The following is a 24,908-nucleotide window of genomic DNA, read 5'->3' as shown; positions in this document are numbered from 1 at the left end:
CCTGTGGCAGTGCTTACAGCTCGTGTTTAATTCCAGCCACACAGCAGACATTTGTAAACTTTTATATGCCAAAACAAGTACATGCAAAGTTACAAATGTAGAAAACAGAAAGGACATGCATATTTTAAAGACCAGTTAAGGTGTTCACTTTAGATTCTTATACAAAACTATTCAGTGCACATCATAAGCGTAAAGGCTGCACAGAAGGTTCCCACATAGGAAGTATTTAGTACCTTACAAAACGTTTAGTGCATAAAACACTTCAGATGCTCTAAGCAAAACTTCTAAGTTTGTAACACACAGTGCAATCCAATAACATTGCAGAGTAGAAGCATACGCCTGCTAGGTGACAATATTGAACGACACAGTCATTTTACCTTACTTAAGAAACACCAAAAGAATTTCGTTTCCTAATTTGGAGTAGGAGCTTTATCTGTAACCTAAGGTAATTTTTATATTGTCTCCTTGTTATCTGATTCAAACTCAAGTACAGAAACCAAGAGTGTGACTCAATCTGAGTTTTGACATTTAGGAGACAGAAATAAAGAAATACAAGCACTCTGTACTTTGTACCCTAGCCACTTTCAGCTTGTAATTTGTTAAAGGTTCCTGCTTTTATAGCTCCAGCTTTCCCTAGAGCTAGAATCTCCTGGTTTCATCTAAATAAGGTTAAAAATCATTCTAGATTCCAGGAAATGACCAAAGTTAATCTGACTTCAGTGCTTGGATGTTTTTTCAGCCTTAATTACTTATATAGTTTGTTACTAAAGAAAAAAAAAATACCACAAGTGGATGTTTGAAATATACCAAATGGGAGATTTTCTCCAAGGACACTGGACACACTGGACCTATGTGTATCTCTTGTAAGTATGTCTTCTGGGTGGTCAGGGGTCGCATCAATATTTATACTCTTGATGAGCAACTGCTGTGCAGCTTGTACCACAAAAGGCCCCAGCTCTCTGCAAATGCCACACATATTCCAGCAGGCTGAGCTCCCAGGCTGGACCTGTGGCTCAAGAGCTGAGGCTCTCTAGTGTTTTCTTTTTTGTGGATGAGCATCATATAGCCATTTTCCAAATTTGTCAATTTTCTATAGAGGCTTAGAAAACTCCAAATTGCTATGAAATCTGCTAGGCTAGGGCATTTGTGTCCTCAACTCTGGCTGCTTGAGTCAGGGATTCAGGCAAGGGTATCTGAAGACTGGTATGAGATTTGCTGTAGCCCCATCCTGTCCCACTAGGCCAAACTACACCTGCAGTAACCAGTGATTATTTGCTGTCATATCTCACTGGTCCAGCGATTAGCACTGTCACTGCAGGACATAATCCATGGAGTCTGCAATGAATAGCATCTAGGACAGTTTGCCAGTGCTCACTAGTGTCAAGGGTATTAGCCTATAGGGGATAAAGAGAAGCAAGAGTGGGATACCACCTTAATTAAAAGGGCTACAGGTGGATAACCCTCCAACCTGGACCACATGGACAGGAAGGTGCAAACAAGAAGAAAGCCTTCCTCATCCCACTATCAGGAAAATGAGGAAGGAGATGAGCAGGATAACAGGAGGTGAGGAGAAGAGCACCGCACTGGATCTTCTCCCCTCCAAATAGGCCTGGGACTCCTTCTGGTACTGCGTGATGCACATCTGCTCCACCACGCGCTCCATTATCTTAACATCGGTCTCAGTAAAGTTCTCCCCCTTGGTAGTGGTGGTGACCGTGTGCTGCTTGACCGTGATATTGACGCAGTCGTGCACGAAGTTGTTCTGGTTGTTGTACTGATCCACAGGCTTGTAGTACACTTGGCTGGGGTACCGGTTCATGTTTTCACGGTAGTAACGATCCTCATAGTCATTGCCAAAACTAATGGAGGGCCTGCTCATGACACTCCCCAGCATGTAGCCACCAAGGCCTCCCGCTACTGCCCCAGCTGCAGCAGCCCCTGCCATATGCTTCATGCTGGTTTTGGGCTTATTGGGCTTGTTCCACTGATTGTGGGTGCCACCTCCTTGACCCCAGCCACCTCCACCACCACCATGGGGCTGTCCCCAGCCGCCACCACCGCCATGAGGCTGCCCCCAGCCGCCACCACCGCCATGGGGCTGTCCCCAGCCGCCACCACCGCCATGGGGCTGCCCCCAGCCGCCACCACCGCCATGGGGCTGCCCCCAGCCACCACCACCCTGGGGCGGGTAACGATTGCCTCCAGGGTTGCCCTGTCCTGGGTATCGGCTTCCACCAGTGTTCCACCCTCCAGGCTTTGGCCGCTTCTTACACAGGCCAACATCACTCCATGTGGCCACAAAGAGAACCAGCAGCCAGCAGCCGAAGTTCGCCATGACGACTGATCTGAAAAAGAAGGAGAGGTCATCAGCATTCAGGTGGAAGCCACCTAGCATTTGCTGCAAAATAGATGAATACAGAGTAATGGTAACACACCCTCGCTCAAAAACTCGACACTCCTGGGCTGGAGAGATGGCTTAGCGGTTAAGCGCTTGCCTGTGAAGCCTAAGGACCCCGGTTTGAGGCTCAGTTCCCCAGGTCCCACATTAGCCAGATGCACAAGGGGGCGCATGCGTCTGGAGTTCGTTTGCAGAGGCTGGAGGCCCTGGCGCGCCCATTCTCCCTCTCTCCCTCTATCTGTCTTTCTCTCTGTGTCTATCACTCTCAAATAAATAAATAAAAATTAAAAAAAAAAAAACTCGACACTCCGGATATCTCCTTGACAGCATTTAAGAGAAAATGAAAATGGCAGTGCACGCACACACACATCATTATAAAATATGCACAGTGGTAGAGTGATTGCCTACAATGTTCAAGGTTCTGTAAGTCAAGAGCAAACAACTCAAAATACTCCACACTCTGGATTTCTCCTTGACACCATTCAGAAGAAAAGCAGCTGTTAAGGGCAAAGAACTTACTCTCCTTTCCGAAGGACAAATTGGATAAATTTTCATTTAGAAAATCCACATATTCTAGGTTTCATTTATTAAATTCTACATTCATCTCTGTTACCTCTTTACAATTAGGTTGGGCTTCATACAGACATTTTCATAAAAGTACATGATGTCCCATGCCACTGCACTTTCCCCTTTTCTTGTCCTCTCTCTCTCCCTCCTATTTGTTCCCTTTGCTCCCCTCACAGTGCATTTGTGCTTTCCTGTCAGATGTACATATAGGATTGTACATATTACATAAAATGTAGTATCCACAAATTAAAAGAAACATTATTTGTGTTACTGATTAACAAGTAAATGATAAATGAGTGCATAACTACATACTACAAAACATCTACACTAAAGCGTTAAAAAAACAAACTGAGGGCTGGAGAGATGGCTTAGCGGTTGAGGTGTATGCCTGCGAAGCCTAGGGACTCAGGTTAGATTCTCCAGGTCCCACGTAAGCCAGATGCGCATAGTGGCACATGCGTCTGGAGTTAGTTTGCAGTGGTTGGGGCCCTGATGCACCCATTCCCCCCTCCTCTAATAAATAAATAAAAATAAATCTTAAAAAAAACCCAAACTGAAAATGAAATATTTACAATGGATCTCTAAAGAGAATTGCATTTGTAAGTTTACAAAGCATTCCTTACTGCCATGGCCAACTACCAGTTTCACTTGAACTAAACGAACTTCAATGGAAGCCACTGTGGGAAAGACTGGTTTGCTGCAGACACAGTCTTATCTAACAGGCAGGTGCAAGGAAGCAGAGGCTGTAGGGAATCATATCGAGTTGGGTTTTGTTGAAAGGTGATAAGAGTTATGGCTTTTGGCTGAGGGTGTGGCTCCAGGGCGTAGCAAAGCCTAGGACACAGGAGGCCCTGGCCTCTCTTACTAGCAGTGTCAACAACAGTAAGTGGTGACATCCATAGTGACAGATACAGGAGAGGGATGGGCACAGAAGGTGGAGGGAGCCCAACAGCAGCTGGAATGGAGGTAAGCAGGATCAGAGAACACTGGCATAGCTGAGGTCACTGGAGGCCAGAACTTCAAATGTGTAGTGGAAAGGAAAGCAGGAGTCAGGTTATCAAGGCCTGGTTGAAACTTCAAGTATGCAGTACAAGGGCAGGCAGGTGTCAGGTATTAAGACCTCATAGCAAAGTGAGCAGACCTCCCAATTGGCTGGGACAGATCACACCTGTCATCTCTGTGCTAGTATTAGTATTCAATTTGCAAGAGCACACCTGTTTTAAAAAAGAAACCAAAAGAAGTGTTGCTGCTCCCTCCACATCTGGATGCTAGAGTCTATGGTTAGCCTAATGAGGCGGCCCACGGAAGGTCTGATCTGGGTCTGAAGACACCAGGAGCTACTGGAAGTTTGTGTTGTTTTTCAGAAAGAACACTGTAAAGCAGGATTGAAGACTGTGCGCTCATGAGACAAAGCACAATAAAGGGGGACCAGTTCTTTGGCTACCACACTGAGGAAGGTTAAGGCCAGGGGAAAGAAAACTATGGTTAGCATGATTCAGTGGATAGCCTGTGGGGACATGCTGTCTGATATGGAAAGAGACTGCAAGAATTTATTTGGCATCCCAATTTCTGGACAGGTATGTGATCAGTACAAGGAGCATTCAGCAGATGTGCAAGAAGACAGAGAAGGCTCTGCCTTTGGCCTCACTGTCGAGCCACTGCTGACAAGAGGCAACAAAAGGTAGTAAGTGTCAAGGGTCTGGAGTTCAGAAACAACCAACAATTGGAGACACCACCTTGGAAATTGTCTCAATGCAAACAATAGGGCATCAAAGCCATGAGTATGCACAGCTGGTTGGCATGCTACTGAACACTGGGTAATGGTGGAGAATTATAGAATGTATCAAAATCGGATCACTTCAAAATTAGTGAGAAGAAGAAAATGACAATTATGAATATTAAAGACTTCATTTAGAAAAACATTTCTTTCTAAGTACTATGCACTAACTGACTGCACAACTGGAGCTCCTACAGAATCATTTCTAAAGAGGGACTCAAAACCTGCATGTGAAAATCTCAGATTCCAGTCTCTGCACTATATTGCTGGTTCAGCCACGGAACAACAAAATTGTATCATTTGGAAGAAAATGGAGAATTAAGTCAGCCTCAGCAAGACAAACAACATGCTTCTTTTAATTTGTGGATACAACATGTTATATAGACACAAATAGGAGGGAGGACAAGAAAAGGGACAGTGTGGTGGTGGCATGGGGGCTTCATATGCTTATATTATGCACTTTTATGAAAATGCCTATGAAACCCATCCTAATTGTATAGAGGTAACAGAGGTAAATGTAGAATTTAAAAAATGAAACCTAGAATATATGGATTTTCTAAATGAAAATGACCCCCCCACAACATTATAAAATATATAGCTAGCTAGTTGGGGATGTAGCTTAGTGGCAGAGTGAGTCAGTGGCACAATGATTGCCTAGAATGTGCAAGGCCCTGGGTTCAATTTCTAGCATCTCAAAAAAAAAAAATCCTCAATCAGAACAGCTCTATATTAGGAATGAGAAAAAAAAAGTTTGGAAAAAGAAAGGTTTAAAAGGACATATTACATTAGTTTTATAGATTAAAAATCTATTTGAGGGCTGGAGAGGTGTTTGTCTGCAAAGCCAAAGGATCCTGGTTCAACTCTCCAGGACCCACGTAAGCCAGATGCACTGGAGTTCGTTTGCTACGGCTGGAAGCCCTAGCACACCCATTTTTTTTCTCTCTCTCCCTCCCTCAAATATATAAATAAAAATAATAAAAAAATCTATTTGAGCCAGGGGCAATGGTTCTAATCTATGATCACACACTTGGGAGGCTGAGGTAGAGGACTGTCATGAGTTCCAGGGCATCCTTCAGGGATATAGTGAAACTGCCACAAAACAATTATGTACAATGGATGGCCTTTATGAGTTATTTTAGAAAGTAAAGAACAGCTCAGTATCAAGGAATCTATTATGTTAAAGATTAAAAAAAAACTAGATTTAGGGCTAGAGAGATTGCTTAGTGGTTAAGGTGCTTGCCTGAAAAGCCAAAGAACCCAGGTTAAATTTCCCAGGATCCACATAAGCCAGATGCACATGGTGGCACATGCGTCTGGAGTTTATTTGCAGGGCTAGAGGCCCTCCTGTGTCCATTTTGTCCCTATGTGCTTCTTTTTATCTCTCTCTCATATATATATATTTTTTTCAAAGATATACATACATATATATATTTTTTTTCAAATATATATGTGTGCTTGTTTTAAAACTAGACTTAGCCAGGCGTGATGATGCACGCCTTTAATCCCAGCACTTAGGAGACAGAGGTAGGAGGGTAGCTGTGAGTTCAAGGCCAGTTTGAGATTTCACAATGATTTCCAGGTCAGCTTCAAAAAAACCAAACAACAACAATAACAACAACAACAAAAACTAGACTTACTGAATATGTTGAAAGTTAATTAAAATCAACATCTACTTCTTTTTCTTTAAAAGTTTAACTCATTTTTAAAAAGTCTATATACAAGGGGTCAAGGGTGTAGCTTACAGGTAGAATATATGCTTAGTATGTTCAAGGCTGTGATTTAATTTCTAGTGCCCAAAGGAAAGAAAAAGTTTGTAAGTAACTGGAAAACTACATAAGTTAGACACATACCCAGCACTCAGGAGGTTGAGGCAGGGGGACTGCAGAATGGCCACCACCAAGACAAAACCCTCACTCTATTGTAATTTTTAAGAAGAGAAGAATTTTTGGTGACAAGCAAATCAAACCTGCTGCTGTTATTAGATTGTTTTTGAATCTCATATAGGTGTGATTTTCCTATCTGGAACAACCTGCAAAATCATTCAAGAAGGTCTTTGAAAAAATAAGTCAGCTCATTACAATGGTAGTTTTTGAAATCAGCATGTACTAAACTACAGAGTTTCTAAGTCAGCTGTATTTAGAAGACAGGGGAGGGTAGCATTCCATTCACATTGACACTAAGAAACTCAAACAACTAGGAGTTAGTCTCAAAATAAATAGTAGGACTTATTGCGGAAAGCTAGAAAATTAGGTTGAGATATTAAAAAACCAGAACATTTAATGGCTTTTGGTTGGAAAACCAATATAGAAAGTATCTCAGTTACTTTATTCATTGCTGTGACCAAGAAGTAGCTTAAGGAAGGAAAGGGTTAATGCTGGTTTATAGGTTCCAGGCAAAGTCTGTCACTGCAGGGAAACCATGGTGGCAGGAGCAGGAGGTAGCTGGTCACATTGCATCCATAGTCAGGAAGCAGAGGGAGATCACTGGTCACATTGCATCCATAGTCAGGAAGCAGAGGGAGATCAGGAAGTGGGGCTGGACTATAAAACATCAAGGCCTGCCCCCACTGATCTACTTCCTCCATCTCCTAAAGGTCTACAACCTTCCCAAATAGTGCCACCAGCTGTAGACCAAGGGTTCAAACACATGAGCATATAGGGAACATTTCACATTATCAACCCCCCAAAAGTGTCAATTTACCCTCAAATAATCCATAGTGTTACCGTCAAATAATCCATAGTGTTAACACAATTTTATCTGAATTCAGAGAATTTGAAAGAATGTGGTGAAATGACACTCAAATGGACATTGGTTGTGGTTTGCACAAACAATGTAATCCCACCACTTGGGAGAAGGCAAAAGGATAAGGAATTTAAGAATAGATTCTGCATTAAATGAGTTGGAGGCCAGTCTGAGCTACACAAAATTCTCTCTCAACTTCTTTTGTACTCTAACTCCCTAAGAAAAGGACTAGGCTGAGGATGTAGCTCAAATATAGCACCTGCTAGGTATGCATGAGTCCCTGAGTTTGATTCCTGAGCACAATAATGATAATAGTAATAATAATAACAATTATTATTATTATTACAAAGGCTGAAGACATGTTTGAATGAGAAGAGATTCAGAGCACATTTGGCCTGCTAGATGTTAGAATGCAAATGTCAGATTATGAGGCTCTGGTTATAAAAGCAGGAGAGCACAACCACAGAATTGAGAGAAGGTACAAAATGACCCATAAACCACCCTGATAGATTTTACAGAGGGAAATGGGTGTCTAAGAAGCACTAAAACAAACTGCCCTTCAGGTTGCAGCTTGATTAGGGGAGTTACAAACATCATGCCAGTCCTGAAGCCCGTGAAAAAGAGGCTTTGGTTCTAAAGAAGAAATTCCTTATTTTGAAAGATTTTTGGAGAGGGTTAAGTTTCATGCCACGTGACCTAGCCTACATTCTGGGAGACATGGAAGCAATGAATGGGCGGGGGAGGGGGGACATCAGGGAGGTACAAGGTAGAACCCAAAGCCACAACTCAAGTGGCCCTGTATTCCCAAGCAACAGGAAGCTGACTCTGCTTTCCCCACTCAGCCTTGAGCCTCAGGCAGCAGGGAGAGAATTGGGTCTGCTTATCCCAGGGCGGGGAAGGGTAGAGGGAGGGAGACTCCTAGAGGTGGGCATGGCTACTTACCTTCAGTGTGGTAGCCTCTGTGTGTTTCTGTGTTTACATGTGTCCTCTTCATCTATATATGCATTCCATTTATTCTATGCCTATGTTGATGGGGCCTAGGAGTTAGAGCTGGTAAGAACTTGTCCCAAGGTTATTACAGCTCAAGATGATACAGCTGACATCCAAATCTAGTGCCCAGATTATTACCATCCACTCAAGCAGTATGCTTACTGCCAAACTTCTGATTCAGAACACATTACAACTTGAAGTTTAACTGAGTAAGCTGTGGAGAGGATAAGACAGCCGTATCTCTCAAACTGTCCCAGGGCAATTTCCCTATCTTTCCTGTGCTAAATAGAATTAATTTATTTGTCATATTTTTATCTTTTTTTTTTTTCCGAGGTAGGTTTTCACTGTAGCCCAGGCTGACTTGGAATTCACTATGTAGTCTCAGGTTGGCCTCAAACTCTCAGCGATCCTCCTACCTCTGCCTTCTGAGTGCTGGGATTAAAGGTGTGTACCACCACACCCAACTATTTTTATCTTTTTAAAATATTTATATTTATTTATTTGAGAGAGAGAGAGAATGAGAATTGGTGAGCCAGGACCTCCAGCCACCGCAAACGAACTCCAAATGTGTGTGCCCCTTTGTGCATCTGGCTTATGTGGGTTCTGGGGAGTCAAACCTGGGTCCTTTGGCTTTGCAGAGAAGCACCTTAACAGCTAAGCCATTTCTCCAGCCCATATTTTTATCTTTTAAAATGTATTTCTTAGCCGGGTGTGGTAGTGCACATCTTTAATCCCAGCACTCAGGAGGCAGAGGTAGGAAGACTACCATGAATTTGAGGCCACCCTGAGACTACATAGTGAATTCCAGGTCAGCCTGGGCTAGCGAGACGCTACCTTGAAAAACCAAAAAAAAAAAAAAATTTCTTAATATTTGTTTGAGACAGAGAAAGAGGCAAACAGAGAGAGAATGGGCATGCCAGGGTCTCTAGCCACTGGAAACAAACTCCAGATGTGTGCACCACCTTGTGCATCTGGTTTCCATGGGTACTGGGGAATTGAACCTGGGTCCTTACACTTCCCAGGCAAGTGCCTTAACTGCTAAGTCATCTCTTCAGCCCTGAAATGTATTTCTTTATTTGATAGAGAAAAGGGGAGAGGGAAGGAAAGAAAAGAATGGAGTAAGGGAGGGAGTGTGTGTGTGTGTATGTGTGCGTGAGAGAGAGAGAGACAGACAGACAGACAGACAGAGGGAGGGGGAGGTAGAAAATGGACATGCTAGGGCCTCCTGCTGCAGCAAACAAACCAAACAAACTCCAGATCCATGTACCACTTTATGGGTACTGGGAATTGAACCCAGGCCACCAGGCTTTGCAAACAAGTGCCTTTAACCACAGAACCATCTCTCCAATCTTATTTTCATCTTCTGAAGTCACTAGCTCTGAAAGAATTTGATGCATACAAAACTTTGGGAGAATTTTTAGGGCTTTTCACTGTTATCATAAGGCCCAGCTTGGTACTGACTAGGGCAAAGAGCACCCAGTATGACCTATCAGAGTTACTTGAAGAACTTCTGCTTTTCTTTTTCCTGTGTGTGTGTAGGCCAGAGGCTGATATTGGGGTCTTCAACTGCTCTCCACTTAAGTCTTGAGGCAGGGTCTCTCCCATTTGAACCTATAGTTTGCCAGTTCAGCTAGTCTAGCTAGCTAGCTTGCCCCAGGGATCCTCTGTCTCTACCTCCCAAGTTCTGGGATTACAAGTAGCCACTATACCCAACCATTTATGTTGTGTTGGGATCCAACTTCTGATCCTTATGCTTACAAATCAAGCACTTTATCCACTGAGCTATGTCCCAGACACATGAATAACTTTAAAAAATAAATAATCTTGCTAGAAATTATCCCAGGCCAGCCTAAAACATCTAATGATGAGATTTCAGATGTTACAGAGGCTATAAAAGCTTCCCAGGGAATTGGCATTCCTAGCTAAGCTTTGAAGATAGGTCTTCAGGAACCTAACACTTTTCATTAAAGAATGCGAATATCTCTTGAAATAACTACATAGTGTTGTGCAGTGAAGATGAGAATGGAACAGACAAAAGCTCCCCAGCTATCAGAGCTGCCCCACACACCATTCACTAAGAGGCTGTGCAGTGCTAAAGCCATCCCTGCATTAGACCTGGGTGTTTTCAATGCTTAATATGCAGCACTTCATAGCTGCACTGGGAGAATGGAGCAGTAAGTTAAAATACAGTTTGGAAAAACCAGCTAAGTATGGTGGCTGACATACAGCATATTCCCAGCACTTGGGAGGTATAGGCAGGAGGATTAGGAGCTCAGGGTTATCCTAAGCTACAAAGGGAGTTCAAGGCCAGCCTGGGCTACGAGACCCTGTCTCAAAACACTAATTAGCTAAAAGAAATGGAAAAAATCTTTATCTTAGCCTTCTCATTTGGTTGAGAGCCATGTTCACTGTCAATTTGGTTCAGAAAAAATGTTCATGCTACTGTTATTTCTGTTACATTATTCAAAAGTGATTGCACAGTTATATAATCTAACATAATTCTAGAGAAAGCTGTGGTTCTTGCTCTGTGAAATCAAGCTGATTTACAAGAAACAAGCATGTAATTAGGTATAAGTACACATTACCAAATGGCTCCTGGAACAAGCAATGGTGATTATACTCTTTCCTACCCCCCATTTCCTTTGACAGTTGGTGATTTTTAACCATCCTAACACAAGAGATTCACAGGGTACAGGATTGTTGTGGCCTTCCTAAACTGCAATGGCTACCTGGCTAGCCCTCATAGTGCTGGAAAGTCCCATGAGAGCTGCTGGAGGAAAACAGTCACCATTAGCATGAACAAGCAGGAGACCCTAGAGACTATGAAATCAACCAGCTGGTCAATAATTAAACACTTCTGCAGGTAACCAACTGTTCTCTGATTGGACATGAGGCCTGCTCAGAGGGATAGACTTCATACCTGGTACTGGAAACCAAGTCAGACTTCCACTGTCAGAAAACTCACAGACTTTAGAGAGAAGGCCCTGCTGTTCTCTGGAGAAGAGTGGGCTTGCACACCAACAAAAGAAACAAACAAACAAACAAAACACCAAATTTGCATACTCCCCTTTAACTCAAGCTGCTCACTCTCTCTCATTTGGAGAAACTGCTTTATTTTACAGAGAAAATAGTGGAGAACCAAAGGTCCATCAATAAAACAAGAAGTTAGCTCTGTCCACCATGAGATGTGCACCTCTACCACATGTGCCAGAGTCCAGGAGAAATTTCAGGGAATGTGATGACATGAATACTGCACTTACTGCTAGCCTGACAACCAGGTTGATGGTGATAAACACAGTGATCAATCAAAATCTGTCAAAACAGAAATCCAGAGGCTACAGAGAACTCAACACTAAATCAGACTGCCAACAGGCCTGCCATAGCTCTAGAAAATTGTGGAAGAGGGGACAGAAAGAAAGAGCCACAGAGTGAGTAGAAATATCCTGAAGCATGGTCTCTAGCTACCCCACAGGGACTGATTGAGACCTTGATGACCCCAAAGTAAATCCCATAACTCCACTGAGGAAGGCCTCCAGGGTAATGGGAGCTGGAGCAAGGGGATATAGGAGAATAATCTGTTATAATTAATATAAAATAAAAATTAATATTAAAAATATTTAGTGGGGGGCTGGAGAGATGGCTTAGCGGTTAAGCGCTTGCCTGTGAAGCCTAAGAACCCCGGTTCGAGGCTCGGTTCCCCAGGTCCCACGTTAGCCAGATGCACAAGGGGGCGCACCTGGAGTTCGTTTGCAGAGGCTGAAGGCCCTGGCGCGTCCATTCTCTCTCTCTCCCTCTATCTGTCTTTCTCTCTGTGTCTGATGCTCTCAAATAAATAAATAAATAAATAAATAAAAATTAAAAAAAAATATTTAGTGGGAGGATTGCTATGAGTTCAAGGCCAGCCTGACACTACATAGTGAATTCCATGCCAGCCTGAGAAAGACCCCCCCAAACACAAAATAAAAAAATAATATTTAGTGAACACAATATACTAACAAAAAGAAACTTACAATCAGATACAATTTCTATTAATACTTTCATTTTCTGCACTTTTCCTTTGGGGTCTTTTAAATATGCATTCTTGTATGAACAGGTAGTTTAGTAATCTGTGTTTTGACTTGTCAGTTTTCCCATTGATTCATGGGGTCCAAAATCCCCAGTTCTGATGATTACATAAGGCTCCTGTTAATGTGTCCTGCTTTTCTTAACTTATCTGTCACACATTTAGGTTGTTTCTCAGTTGTTCTATTTTGGTCCATTGCCCCCCACCCCACCCCCTTTGCTTCTTCCACTGCAGGTAAATTGCCAGAAGTGGTGTTTCTGGGTCATCAACTAACAATGCATCACCAGAGTAGTATACTACCCAGCATGGTGGCACATTTATAATCCCAGCACTCAGGAGGCAAAGAGAGAGGAAGACTGCCACAAAGGTGAGGCCAGGTTGGTTCACATTTGCGTTCCAGGATAGCTAGACCTAACACAGTGACTAAGTCTCAAAACAACCAACCAACCAACTCACCTCCGAGCCAACCAAGCAAACAAAAAAGACTGTACTAGTGTAAACAGGTGTTATAATACAGCTTGTTTCCCTGGGTATAACATGATCATCTCACTGGCAATTTGGAGTACAGGCTACCTTGGCTGGGTAGCCATGGCAACTAACCAAGCAGAACACCACAATGACAGGTCTATGGTAATGGAGTTACAGATACTCCATTGAAGGAGGGAAGGTCACAGGACTACACCTGGAATTATAGCCATTACTCCCCTACTGTCCTCCCCCAGCTGCCAGTGGTGATGGGAGATACAGTATACAGAAAACGGATGGTCAACTGAAAAGGGGGACTCCATGATGAGGCTTCCATGAGGTAATCATCCCTGCTGGAGTAGGACTTTGAGGTAGTTTGGGAGTCACCCCTCCTCACCTATGCTTTGTTAGTAAGCACACTGGTTTCCTAAACTGGGATTGGGTGGAATCATTATTTTGGTCTGTCACTGGTGCCCTACCTGGGGTGAATAGACGGTTTCACATGTCTCCCCAGGAAATGTTAACACAATAAAGTAATAGGAAACAGAATAAAGCACACATATCGCAGTCAATTTTACACAGTTAGTCTTTGCAATAAGGTCTGGAAGTAGGCAGCATTTCCTCTTTTTATAGTGGACAAAAGGAATGTGAGGAAACAGGTAAACTATCCAAAGTGAAAGCGGGTTGCAGAGTCATCACTACCTCAAAGCCCAACCTGAAGATGACCAAGTCTGAGTGAGGGCCACTTCCAGGAAGGGGTGTAGCTACTGCTGTTTGCCTAGCAATGTAGAAAATAATAACAACAACAACAACTGAAACTTAATTAATTTGCATTTTAATCTAAATATGACTTATTTCACTATTTATTATAATTTTCCTTTAACATGTTGGGAACGCTTGTGTCAGATACAGGTAACATACAAACCACATCTTAGCTTTCCGCTTCCTTTCCCTTTCTGGAGGGTCTGTGTGTACTTAAAGCAGTTCCTTTCCCCTGGTGATTTTTTTTTCCTGTCTATTCAAATCCGAGTTAATTTTTCCAGATGTCTGACATCTTAATTCAATCTCCTTGTTTCTATTTTTCAAATGATTGACACATCTTTAACCCCAGAATGTCTCTCCTCTGGAAATGGCGAACACCTCAAATGTTCATCCAAGTGCAACTCCTTTCTGAGCCACATCACTCAAAGTCCAAGAAAATAACACAGCCATAAATCATGATAATTTGAGGCAGGGCAATGAAACTGCGTTGCCTTGTGTGTGACACTGAGTGCTGCGGATGGCTGGGTAAAATGTTTGCTAGGGTTACTGCAGAGGAGAGGAGAATCACGGGGTAAAACGATGCTTGCTAAGGCTAGTGCAGGGATGGTGATGGAATCACGGGATAAAATGATGTTTGCTGGCAAGCGTAGAGAAAGAAAATCATCCAAGGGAGAAATAAATGAGTCCTCACGCCCGCCGCCCCCCCCTCCCCCGCCGCCCGTGCAGAGAACCTGGAGGCCTCCCGCCGGGAGTCCCGGGTCCGTCTCTGGGAGAGGCTGGGCGGACTGGGGCAGGGCAGCCCTGGGTCGGCGGTCACACGCGGGCCGCGTGGCGTGGAGCGGCTCGCGGCGGGCGGCGGAGGGCGGGTGCGGCCCAGCTGTCAGCCCGGCGGGCCGCCCGAGGGTGCCCCGCGGTCCCCGGAGGCCGCGCTCGCCCTGCGCCCCGGCAGAGCGCGGGCGGCTTTCCTGGGGCTCCCGGGCCGCCGGCGACCGTCCCCTCGCCCCGAGACTGTGGGGGGCCACCTGGGCTCCACGGGCGGGCGCTCAGCCGCCTTGGGGACGAGCCCCACGAGCCGCGCCGAGTGGCGTCATCCGCAGAGGTGAGCGCGGCTCGGGCCCGGGTCCTCGCCCCAGGCAACCCGCCGCCAGGGCAGACCCCACCCCGCGGGCGCGCCCGCGCCCCCCAGCCCGGCCAGCCGCGGTGTTTACCTGCCTGGGAGCGGAGCCGGGCGGAGCGCAGCGAGGCGGACGCCGGAGTCGGCCCGGGAGGCTGTGGCGCAGGACGCGGACGCGCGGCGCCGAGGGCGGGCGCGGGGAAGGAGGCCGGCCGCGCACCAATCACCGCGCCGCCGCGCGCGCCCCGCCCGAGGGGAGCCCATCGCGCGCGCGCCCGCCCGCGGGGTGAGTCAGCCGGAGCCGAGGCGCTTCGACCCCGGACCGCCCCAACAGCCTCGGGCTCGACCTTCCCCGACGCGGCTCTTTGACTGTAAAGCCGTCTCTACTGAGCCCAGATCTCCGTTACATCATGACCAGCTCTTGAAAATGAAACGTTACCTGCAGCATGAGAATGAAATCTCCAGAACTGGAAGCCAGAAAGTTCTAAAGAGGAATATTTTTCTGCCTTGGATTGAGCTCAGTATTTATGATTTTTCTCGTCAGCCCTTATAGCTCTTAAAACTGGGGACCTCACCTCTTTTTGTTTTCATTTGGAGGCAGGGTCTTACTCTACAGTCTCTGATGGCCTGGAACTCACGGTGCAGTCCAGGCCTACCTGACATTCGAGGTGGTGGTGCTCCTGCCTCAGGTTCCTGAGTGCTAGGGTTACACCACAGCCAGATCATAAATTCAGTTTCAGCTTTTATTAAGCGCAAAAGAGAAAATGTACTTCATTTACAAACACGCTGCATGCAATCCGAGGCAACTTGTAAGAAATAGAATGTTCCACCTCAAGATTCCTGCTGAGTTGGGCCTGGTGATGAAGGCCCAGAATCCTAGCTACTTATGAGGTTGAGGCAAGAGGATTTCAAGTTCCTAGCCAGCCTGGGCAACTTGGTGAAACTCTATCATTCATATATATATATATATATATATATATATATGCCGGAGCCTGCCGGCTGAAAGGGTTCACGCCTGATGGGGAGTGAGGATTAAGGAAAGACAGAAGAAAGAGTGAAAGAATGGACTCCAGTCCAGGGCTGAAGCCAGGACTGAAGACATGGTTTATTTCAAGCATTCCTTTTTATATCTTTTTACAAATAGTTTTTCCATAGACAAAGATTTTATGAGCTTTACAAGTTCCTATCAAAAAACCTTCCTGTTACAGAGGTTTTGCATTTCAATCATTTCTAAGTACAAAGGACCAGCCAAATGGCTGAAGATACCTAATCTTGCTTACAGGTAGGCTGCTATAGTTTTGCTAATGCCTTGCTGCCAGACGGCTTCCTGACACTGGTTGTAGGAAGGCTGCTATAGTTTTGTAAATGTCTTGCTGCCAGAAGCCCAGAGCTATGGATACAAGTCCAGCCATTCAGAATGGCTCCCGACATATATATATATATATACACATACATACATACATATATATGTATATGAGAGAGAATCTAGACACACACACACACACACACACACACACACACACACACACATATGAAGGAAAACAGGGAGTCAGCAGTGAAGTGATAAAAAGACAGGAGTTAAATTTAGGGAGACTGTAAATTGCTGCTCCTGACCCCTACTGTATGGGCAAATGATTTTTTTTTTTTTTTTTTGGTTTTTCGAGGTAGGGTCTCACTCTGGTCCAGGCTGACCTGGAATTAACTCTGTAGTCTCAGGGTGGCCTTGAACTCACGGCGATCCTCCTCCTCTGCCTCCCGAGTGCTGGGATTAAAGGCGTGTGCCACCACGCCCGGCCTTGGCAAATGATTTTTTAATTTTTATTTTGTAATGTTTTTATTTATTTATTTATTTGAGAGAGAGAGAGAGACAGAGAGAGAGACAGAGAGACAGACACAAAGAAAGAGGCAGACTAAGAGAACGAGAGTGAGTATGGGTTGCCAGGGCCTCCAGCCACTGCAAATGAACTGACTTGATGTGGGTACCTGGGAATTGAACCTGGGTCATTAGATTCCTTGCCCACTGAACCATCTCTCAGCTATTCTTTCTTTCTTTCTTTTTTGAGGTGGGGAGAGAATGGGCACCCTAGGCCTACTGCCACTGTAAACAAACTCCAGACACACATGCCGCTTTGTGCATCTGGCTTTGTATGGGTACTGCAGAATTGAACCTGGGCAGTCAGCTTTTGCAAGCATCTTCAATCTCTGAGCCCCAAAGGTTTTCAAAGCATGTAAGAAAAGAGGTTTGGGAATGTAGATACCCCCAGTGGAAGTGGGATTTAGATGAAAATATCAAGCAGGAGGGGATAGTGGGGGGGGGGAGGGGAAGAGCCAAATTGTAGCATTGGTAAAGAAACTGTGTATGTAGCTGTACATGTGAATGTAGGTGAGCATGTGACAAGACTATGGAAAGAGGACATGAGAGGGCTGGAAAATCTGGCCTTAGGGCCTAGATACTTCAATTACAGGGCCAGATTGTGGCTAGTTAGAAATGAGCATTAGGCAGCTACACTGGCGGCTGTTGGACATCCAATCAATCTTAAATTGCCAGTGCTTTGAGAGCCCTATTTTCTTGCCTCAGGAATAGTTCATGAAGATAACTGCCTGTCTGTGCATTTCCAGAGGCCTTCCAGGTGCTGGCAGCACATTGGATAGGACTGGGAGGGAACAGCCACATCAGACTAGGCCAGGGGCTGCTTGCACCTGACAGAGAGTCTCTGTAAAGCTTGGCTAAAAGACATCAAGATCCAAAAAAGAATCAGATTATCCACTAGCTGACTGCTCTTTTCCCATCAAGAAGTAGCTTAAAATGCAAGTTGTTTTTTTTTTGGGGGGGGGGAGGAACGGGGAGAGGGAATTAGGGAACAAAAGGGGTGTGGTGGTTTGATTCAGGTGTCCCCTATAAACTTAGGTAGTCTGAATGTTAGGTCCCTGGCTGATGGCAATTTGGAAATTAAAGCCTCCTGGAGGTTGTGTATTGTTGGGAGCAGGATTATGGGTGTTATAGCCAGCTTCCTCTTGCCAATGTTTGGCACACTCTCCTGTTGCTATTGTTCATCTGATGTTGGCTGAGAGGTGATGTTCACCCTCTGCTCATGCCATCATTTTCCTCTGCCATCATGGAGCTTCCCCTTGGGTTTGTAAGCCAAAATAAACTCTTTTTCCTCACAAGCTGCTCTTGGTTGAGTATTTTCTGCCAGCACTGTGAACCTGACTGCAACAAGAGGGGTTGACTATTTTGTACTCTCCTTGTGTTATGGCTATGTACAGCTGGGTGTGGTGGTGCACGCCTGTAAACCCAACACTGAGAGGCTGGAAGATCAGGAATTTAGGGCAAGAGGTCTTTAAGAGACAGAGAGAGAGAGAGAGAAAGAGAGAGAGGGAGAGGGAGAGGGAGAGGGAGAGGGAGAGGGAGAGGGAGAGGGAGAGAGAGAGAGAGAGAGAGAGAGAGAGAGAGAGAGTGAGAGAGAGAGGGAGAGGGAGGGAGGGAGGGAAAGAGAAAGAGAAAGAGAAAGAGAAAGAGAAAGAGAAAGAGAAAGAGAAAGAGAAAGGAAGGATGGGAGAGAAGGAGGAAGGAAAGATCTGCTGTGGACCAACATTATCAAGATTTGTTTTTGGCATCTCAGGGCTTCAGGATTCTTGTTTTTTTGTTTTTGTCCTTTCTTTCTTTTCTTTTTTTTCTGTTTTTGAAGTAGGGTCTCACTCTAGCTCAGGCTGACCTGGCTCACTCTGTAGTCTCAGGCTGGCCTCGATAAGGCCCACTGTGGAGGGAAACATTTTCAAGGGTGTGAATGGACCATTGTGTAAACCTACATTTTTAGATAGGCTTTATATTATTTCTCAAAGTTTTTGGAACAGACAGCTTCCAGAGGAACTTTTTCTTATCCAGGTGATTGTCAGGCCCATTTAGATGAACCCTTTTGGCAATTTTGTTTGTTTGTTTTTTTAAGTTAAGGTCTCACTCTAGCACAGGCTGACCTAGAATTCACTAGGTAGCCTCAGGGTAGCCTCGAACTCACGGTGATCCTCCTACCTCTGCTCCCGAGTGCTGGAATAAATTTATTTAAACCATGTGGTGGCACTCACTTTAACCCCAGCACTTGGGAGGCAGAGGTAGAAGAATCTTCATGACTTTGAAGCCACCCTGAGACTATATAGTGAATTCCAGGTCAGCCTGAGCTAGAGTGAGACCCTACCTCATTATATGCATATATGGGATATATAGGGAGAACCAAGGTCTCTTGCCACTGCAAATGAACTCCAGATACTTGTGCCACTTTACACATCTGCATATACATGGAAACTGGGGAATTGAACCTGAGTCTTAAGGCTTTGTAAGCAAGTGTCTTTAACCACTGAACCATGTCTCCAGCCCCCTAGATTAACTCTTAAGCCTCCAAGTGGATAGTAACCTTAAGATCTTATGGGCCAGAAATATGACTGAGATCCCATTCATTTTACCAGGTATCAAAATCCTAGGTTCTGGTTTTACAAGTTGCTGATCATGGGGGAGGGGGTGTCTATCCTCAATCACGTTTAAGTCTGCAAGAATCTGACTAGCTACCTAGCAGCACTACTCCAGAGCTTAGTGGTTTGAAAAAAAAAAAAATCACCATTGTATTATGCCCATGGGTTGTGTAGGAGGCGCAGGCCCAGTAGGGACTTGCATCTGTCCCATGATGGTTGAGGTTTCCACAGAGAAGACTCAAAGAGATGCCTGAGTAGCTGGGTGTTGGAATTATGGTAAGGCTCATTTATTTTTACAAGCGTCTCTTATCTGGCTTCCTCACAGCATGACTCTTAGAAGCCATTGGTATCCTAACGAAGCAGTGAAGAAGGAAAAGAGGGTATTTTCACTTCCACTTGGGACACTTTAGGGCTGTAGATTAGGAAGACCATGGGACATGCTAAGGCTTCCAGAGACTCAGCAGTGGTAACTGTGGTTGCCTATGGAGGAGGCCCTGGCTCCAAGGGGCCTTGAGCCTGAGAAAGGAACTTGTTTATTCTGAATATGGTACCTACTACACCCCAAATCCTGAAATGTGTAGGAGATGCTTTGGAGAAAAGTAGATCCTCAAGAGATGAGGAACCCAGCTGCTTCAGTGCATATACATATAACATTCTAGTGCTAGCTCTTTGCAGATCTCAATGGGACAATATAAAAGGATTTATAATGGAAACATCTTCTCTTGGGCTTTCTTCCTGTGTGTCTACTAATAAAATACAATTTACTTATAATCATAGAAGTTCTTTTCAGCTACATTAAGAACCTTGCTTTTGATGAGTTTCTGAAAGCTTGCATGTAACTTAAATTAAAAATAGTATCTGAAAATCCATCAAAAGTGCATTAACGTGGCTGGATGCAACTCAGTGGTACACACTTGCTCTGGGTTCTATCCTCAGCAGTTGAAAGAAAAAGTGTGGCTGAGTGTGATTACATACCTGTAATCCAAGCGCTGAGGATGTGGTAAGAGAATCGGGATTTTTAAAGTCATCCTCAGCTATATAGAGAGTTCAAGGCCAACCAGGGATACACTTAAGAAACTGTACTAACCAATACATTTTGTAGGTTCATGTTCTCAGATGCTGAGTTTATGAGGTACAAGCACCCTTCATTGGCCTATAAACTTCAGTATTCCTCCTAGACCATTGCCTTAACCTTGTACTTGATTTTGCTTCATTGGGACTATAGGAGCTACTATTTGGGCTTTTCCCCTCAACTAGATCTTTGTCTGTATGCCTTGGATGTTTCTACCCAGGATCAGCTTCTGGCCTGCCACTCTGAACCATTAGTACTTTCCACATATGTCACACATTAAAATTCTAACTCTACTGGGTATGGTAGTGCATGCCTGTATTCCCAGTTCTTGAGAGACAGAGGCAGGAGGATCTGAAGTTCAAGGTCAACCTAGGATACATATCAAGTTCAAGGCCTTCCTGGACTACACGGGACAAAACAAAAATTCTAGTTGAACCAACTTAAACTTGGTTTAATCATCTGTGATATTTTGTGGAGAATCACACAAAAACTGATTATTTTGATGTATTATTATTTCTTTATGTTAAGAGCTAACCAGAAGGGCTGGCTTTAGGTATGTTACTACTGCTTGTCTGGGGTGGCAAGGGAAAATGAGTGACAGCAGAAAATGTAAATAGCATATGCTAGAATTAAAATTGAATGTCAGAAGAAAAATGTAAAAGTAAAATGGTTGGAGATGTTCTCAAAGCTAATATGCAATAGTGGTTTTTAATTTTAATTTTTTGCATATGTGGTGTAGAATGTGTGATGTGCTGTGTGGGCATGCATGTAGCTGTACACAGGCTCCTCATGCACTCGGGTCGAGACCAGAAGAGAACATCATGCTTCCTCCTCTATCACTTACCTGTCTATTTCCTTGGGATGGAATCTCTCTCTGAACCTGGACCTGCAGTTTGGGTGAGCTCAGTGATTGTCCAGTCTTCACTCCCATGGGACTAGGATTAGAAGCATGTGTGGTCAGCTGTTTACATGGGTGCTGGGCAATCAGATTCAGATGATCCCAGGTCCTCTTTTCCCCTCATGCTTGAATGGCAGATTGCTCTTACCCACTGAGCCCCTAGCTTTTTTATTTCACTAAATAAGGAAAATGAAACAAACTAGACCTGTAAATGATGCCATTTGAAGAAATCCAAATATTTCCACTGAAAATTCAGGCTTATTCTGTCCATACTTTATGCTTCTATTTTTTTTTTGTTTGTTTGTTTTGGTTTTTTGAGGTAGGGTCTCACTCTAGCCCAGGCTGACCTGGAATTCACTATGGAGTCTCAGGGTGGCCTCGAACTCATGGCAATCCTCCTACCTCTGCCTCCCGAGTGCTGGGATTAAAGGCGTGCACCACCATACCCAGCTTGCTTCTATTTTTTTTTTTTTTTCTGCTAAGAAGAAGCAGTGGGTGATCACTGGAACAGAAGGGATCTGGAGTCTCAAGTGCATCAGGAGGCAGTCAAAACCTGTATTTATACTAAATTCATTCAAGACTTCATACCCATTGGATACTGTATGGGGGAAAGAGTAACATGGTTTGAGAGTGTGTTGTTGTACCTGTGGCTCAAACTATAAGTTTGAGGGCTTCTGTCTTAGAAATGGTCTAAGATGACCAGATAGATGTCTGTGTTTAACGCTAATGCAAAGGATGGCATTATGGTTTGAATGTGTGCCCTTAGGAATATTGGCAATGTAATGGTACTAAGAAGTGGGGCCTTTAAGAGGAGACTCCTTCCCTCATGGATGTGACTCAGGCCCTTGTAAAAGAAGCTCCACACATGGTATAATGATTTGGATGTAAAATGTCCCTTCAGGCTCATGTATTCTGAATACTTGGTTTCTAGCTGGGGCACTGGGAAGATTATGGAGCCTTTGGGATAGGGTGTCAGGTTAGTGGATGTAGACCACTGGGGGTTGAAAGCCATTGAGTTGAAAGTTTTATCTACCACAGGTTCTAGCTTGAGTTCTCTGTTTCTCTCTTAAGTGGCTTCTATCATGTATTTTGTCACAGCATGGAGAAACTAACACATATGGTTTGGTCCTCTTACCCTTCCATCTCCTGCCCTGTTGATGAGACATGGCATTCTTCCCATTAGTAAAGCATCCACCATCTTGGCAGTGGACTGCAGGCCTCCCTTGACAGCAAGCCTGCTGACACTTGACCTTGAACTGCTCATCCTCCAGAACTGTAAGCAATAAGTTACTGTTCTGTATAAATTGTCTCGTCTGTGGTATTCTGTGATAGTCTCATAAATGGATTAAGACAGAAGGCTTCAAACATTCCTGATATTGAGAATTTGGTGTTATTTTCTCAAGTCTGAGGGCTTTGGATGATGGAGGTAGAGAGGCAAGTCAACATGTGGGTTTCATTGTTTTACTAGGGTCTCCAGGTGGTTTGAACTTGGGTTATAGTATCAGAGAACATCATGGGCCAGGCAGAGAAATCCACGCAGGCTGGCTGACAGTAAAGGTAGTTTATTATGATGAACCAGTAGATGAAAACCACCACACAGGACAGCCAGGGCAGTACTGAGAATAGTCGAGTTAACTATCCAAGAAAGAAATAGAGAGCAAGAATCCAAGAACAAGTGATTTGAAAGATTGTTAGGAAATACTCTCTGCATTTGGTCTCTTGAAGTTCTTTGACAAAGCCAGGATTTCACAACAATCAAAAAGCTTTAATGAAATTAAAATAAGTACCATTTTCACCTATCATATTGGCCATGATTAGAAAGAAGTGATAACACCATGCTGGCAGACTCAGAGCATACTTTTGTGGAGATATAAATCAATCTGGCAACTTTGGCTACAGGCTGTAAGTGTAACTGGATTTTTAAAACATGTTTTTTCCAAAATAAGGAGGAAAACACCTTTATATTTTATTGGTATTTTCCACTTTCTTAGATTTTGATGATAAAATATTATATAGAGGACTGGAGAAGTAGCTCAGCAGTTAAGGCATTTGCCTGCAAAGCTTAACAGCCTGGGTTAGATTCCCCAATGCCCATGTAAAGCCAAATGCACAAAGCAGCATATGCATCTGGAGTTTGTTGCAGCAGCTGGAGGCCCTGGTGCACCCATTCAATCTGTCTCTCATCTCTCAATCTCTCTCTGCTTGGAAACAAATAAATATTTTTTAAAAACTATATAGAGCTGGGTGTGTTGGTGCACATCTTTGAGCCCAGCACTCGGGAGGCAGAGGTAGGAGAATCAACATGAGTTTGAGGCCAGCCTGAGACTACATAGTGAATTCCAGGTCAGCCTGGGCTAGAGCAAGACCCTAACTCAAAAAACCAAAAAAAAAAAAAAAAAAAAACCAACAAAAAACAGAACAGAACAAAACAAAACAAATGTATGGAGCTGGGGAGATGGCTTAATAAGGTGTTTGCTGTGCAAGCATAGTGACCTGAATTCAGATCTCTAGAACCTATATAAAGGCAGATGCAGTACTGTGGTCATCTGTAATCTCAGCCCACTTAATAGCAAGATGGGAAGTAGAGACAAGAGAATCACTGGAAGTTCACAGGCCCACTATCCTGGAGTAGTCAGTGGTGAACAGGTGACTTTTTTTTTTAAGGCAAGCCCAATAGACTGCCTGCCTATTTTTTTTTTTTTAATGCAAAAGTGAGAGAGTGAGAGAGGGAATTGGTATGCCAGGGCCTCCAGCCACTGCAATCAAACTGCAGATGCATGACCCCCTTGGGCACGTGTGCGACCTTGCACCGTTGTGTCACTGCACCTCTGGCTTGGCTGGTATTGGGCTTGTCTGTGAAGCTAATCCATGCTGGTAGAAGCAGTATGTCCTGCTGCTGTTGTCCACCTACTGTGGCAGAGGTGACGTCCAGCCTCTGCTCATGTCATGCTTTCCCCTGCTGTCATGAAGCTTCCCCTGGAGACTGTAAGCCAAAATAAGCAACTTTCCTCCCATCAGTGGCTTTTGGTCAGGTGCTTTGTACTGGTAACAAGAAGGAACTACCGGTAGTTCAGATCCATGCCTGCTCAAACTGAGTCTTATGTGAGCCCAGCACCCTTACAGGACTGAAAAATAACACTGTTGTTAAATCCTACTCGGTTTGGGTTGATGTACCACCCGAGACTACAAGATCCTTTTATGTTCTTTGTAAAAATTGTTTTCTATGTTGTGAATAGCCCCTAAATCTTTGGTTACCTGGAGAAAATTCTTTGTCTACCTCTATCTCCATGTTCAAATGTCATGTTGCTTCTGAAATCTTCTTGGATTTGTTTCCCTCTGTCACTTATGTGTCAGAGATTATTTTTTTCAGGAAGAGTCTTCTGTATTTCAGACTGGCTTTGAACTTGCTGTGTAGCTGAGGATGACCCTGACCTTTGATCTTCCTGCCTCTATCTCGTGGGTGCTGGGTTTACAGGCACGGATGCTAGGGATCAAACCCAGGGGTTCTTACATACTAGGTAGGCACACTTTTACAGACTGTATAACCTTAGTCCCCAGAGCTTTTTTTGTTGTGTGTGTTCTTGTGTGTCAGTGCA

The 24,908-nt window shown here is 44.2% G+C and overlaps 1 protein-coding gene across 2 annotated transcripts; it reads right to left on the bottom strand.

Moving 5' to 3' along the window:
* Window positions 1–4: 4 nt before the first annotated feature.
* Window positions 5–15,044, bottom strand: LOC101611209 (prion protein). Of its 2 annotated transcripts, none has more exons than XM_045157348.1 (2): window positions 14,977–15,044; window positions 5–2,345 (listed from the first exon to the last, which is right to left on the bottom strand). In XM_045157348.1, exon 2 carries the CDS (start codon window positions 2,333–2,335, stop codon window positions 1,514–1,516), a length of 822 nt encoding a protein of 273 aa, XP_045013283.1. In that variant the 5' UTR covers window positions 2,336–2,345; window positions 14,977–15,044; the 3' UTR covers window positions 5–1,513. The 2 variants fall into 2 exon arrangements, with proteins under 2 accessions (XP_045013283.1, XP_045013282.1); XM_045157347.1 differs by having other exon boundaries at window positions 14,973–15,043.
* Window positions 15,045–24,908: the final 9,864 nt, after the last annotated feature.

This window comes from Jaculus jaculus, chromosome 8 (assembly GCF_020740685.1).
Source record: "Jaculus jaculus isolate mJacJac1 chromosome 8, mJacJac1.mat.Y.cur, whole genome shotgun sequence".
In the NCBI taxonomy this organism is placed as follows: domain Eukaryota; kingdom Metazoa; phylum Chordata; class Mammalia; order Rodentia; family Dipodidae; genus Jaculus; species Jaculus jaculus.
This window is presented reverse-complemented; position numbering and strand designations above follow the sequence as displayed.

What these genes read in the sequence shown, in the direction of transcription:
- LOC101611209 (XM_045157348.1), bottom strand. Translation starts at nt 2,335, where the DNA reads ATGGCGAACTTCGGCTGCTGGCTGCTGGTTCTCTTTGTGGCCACATGG.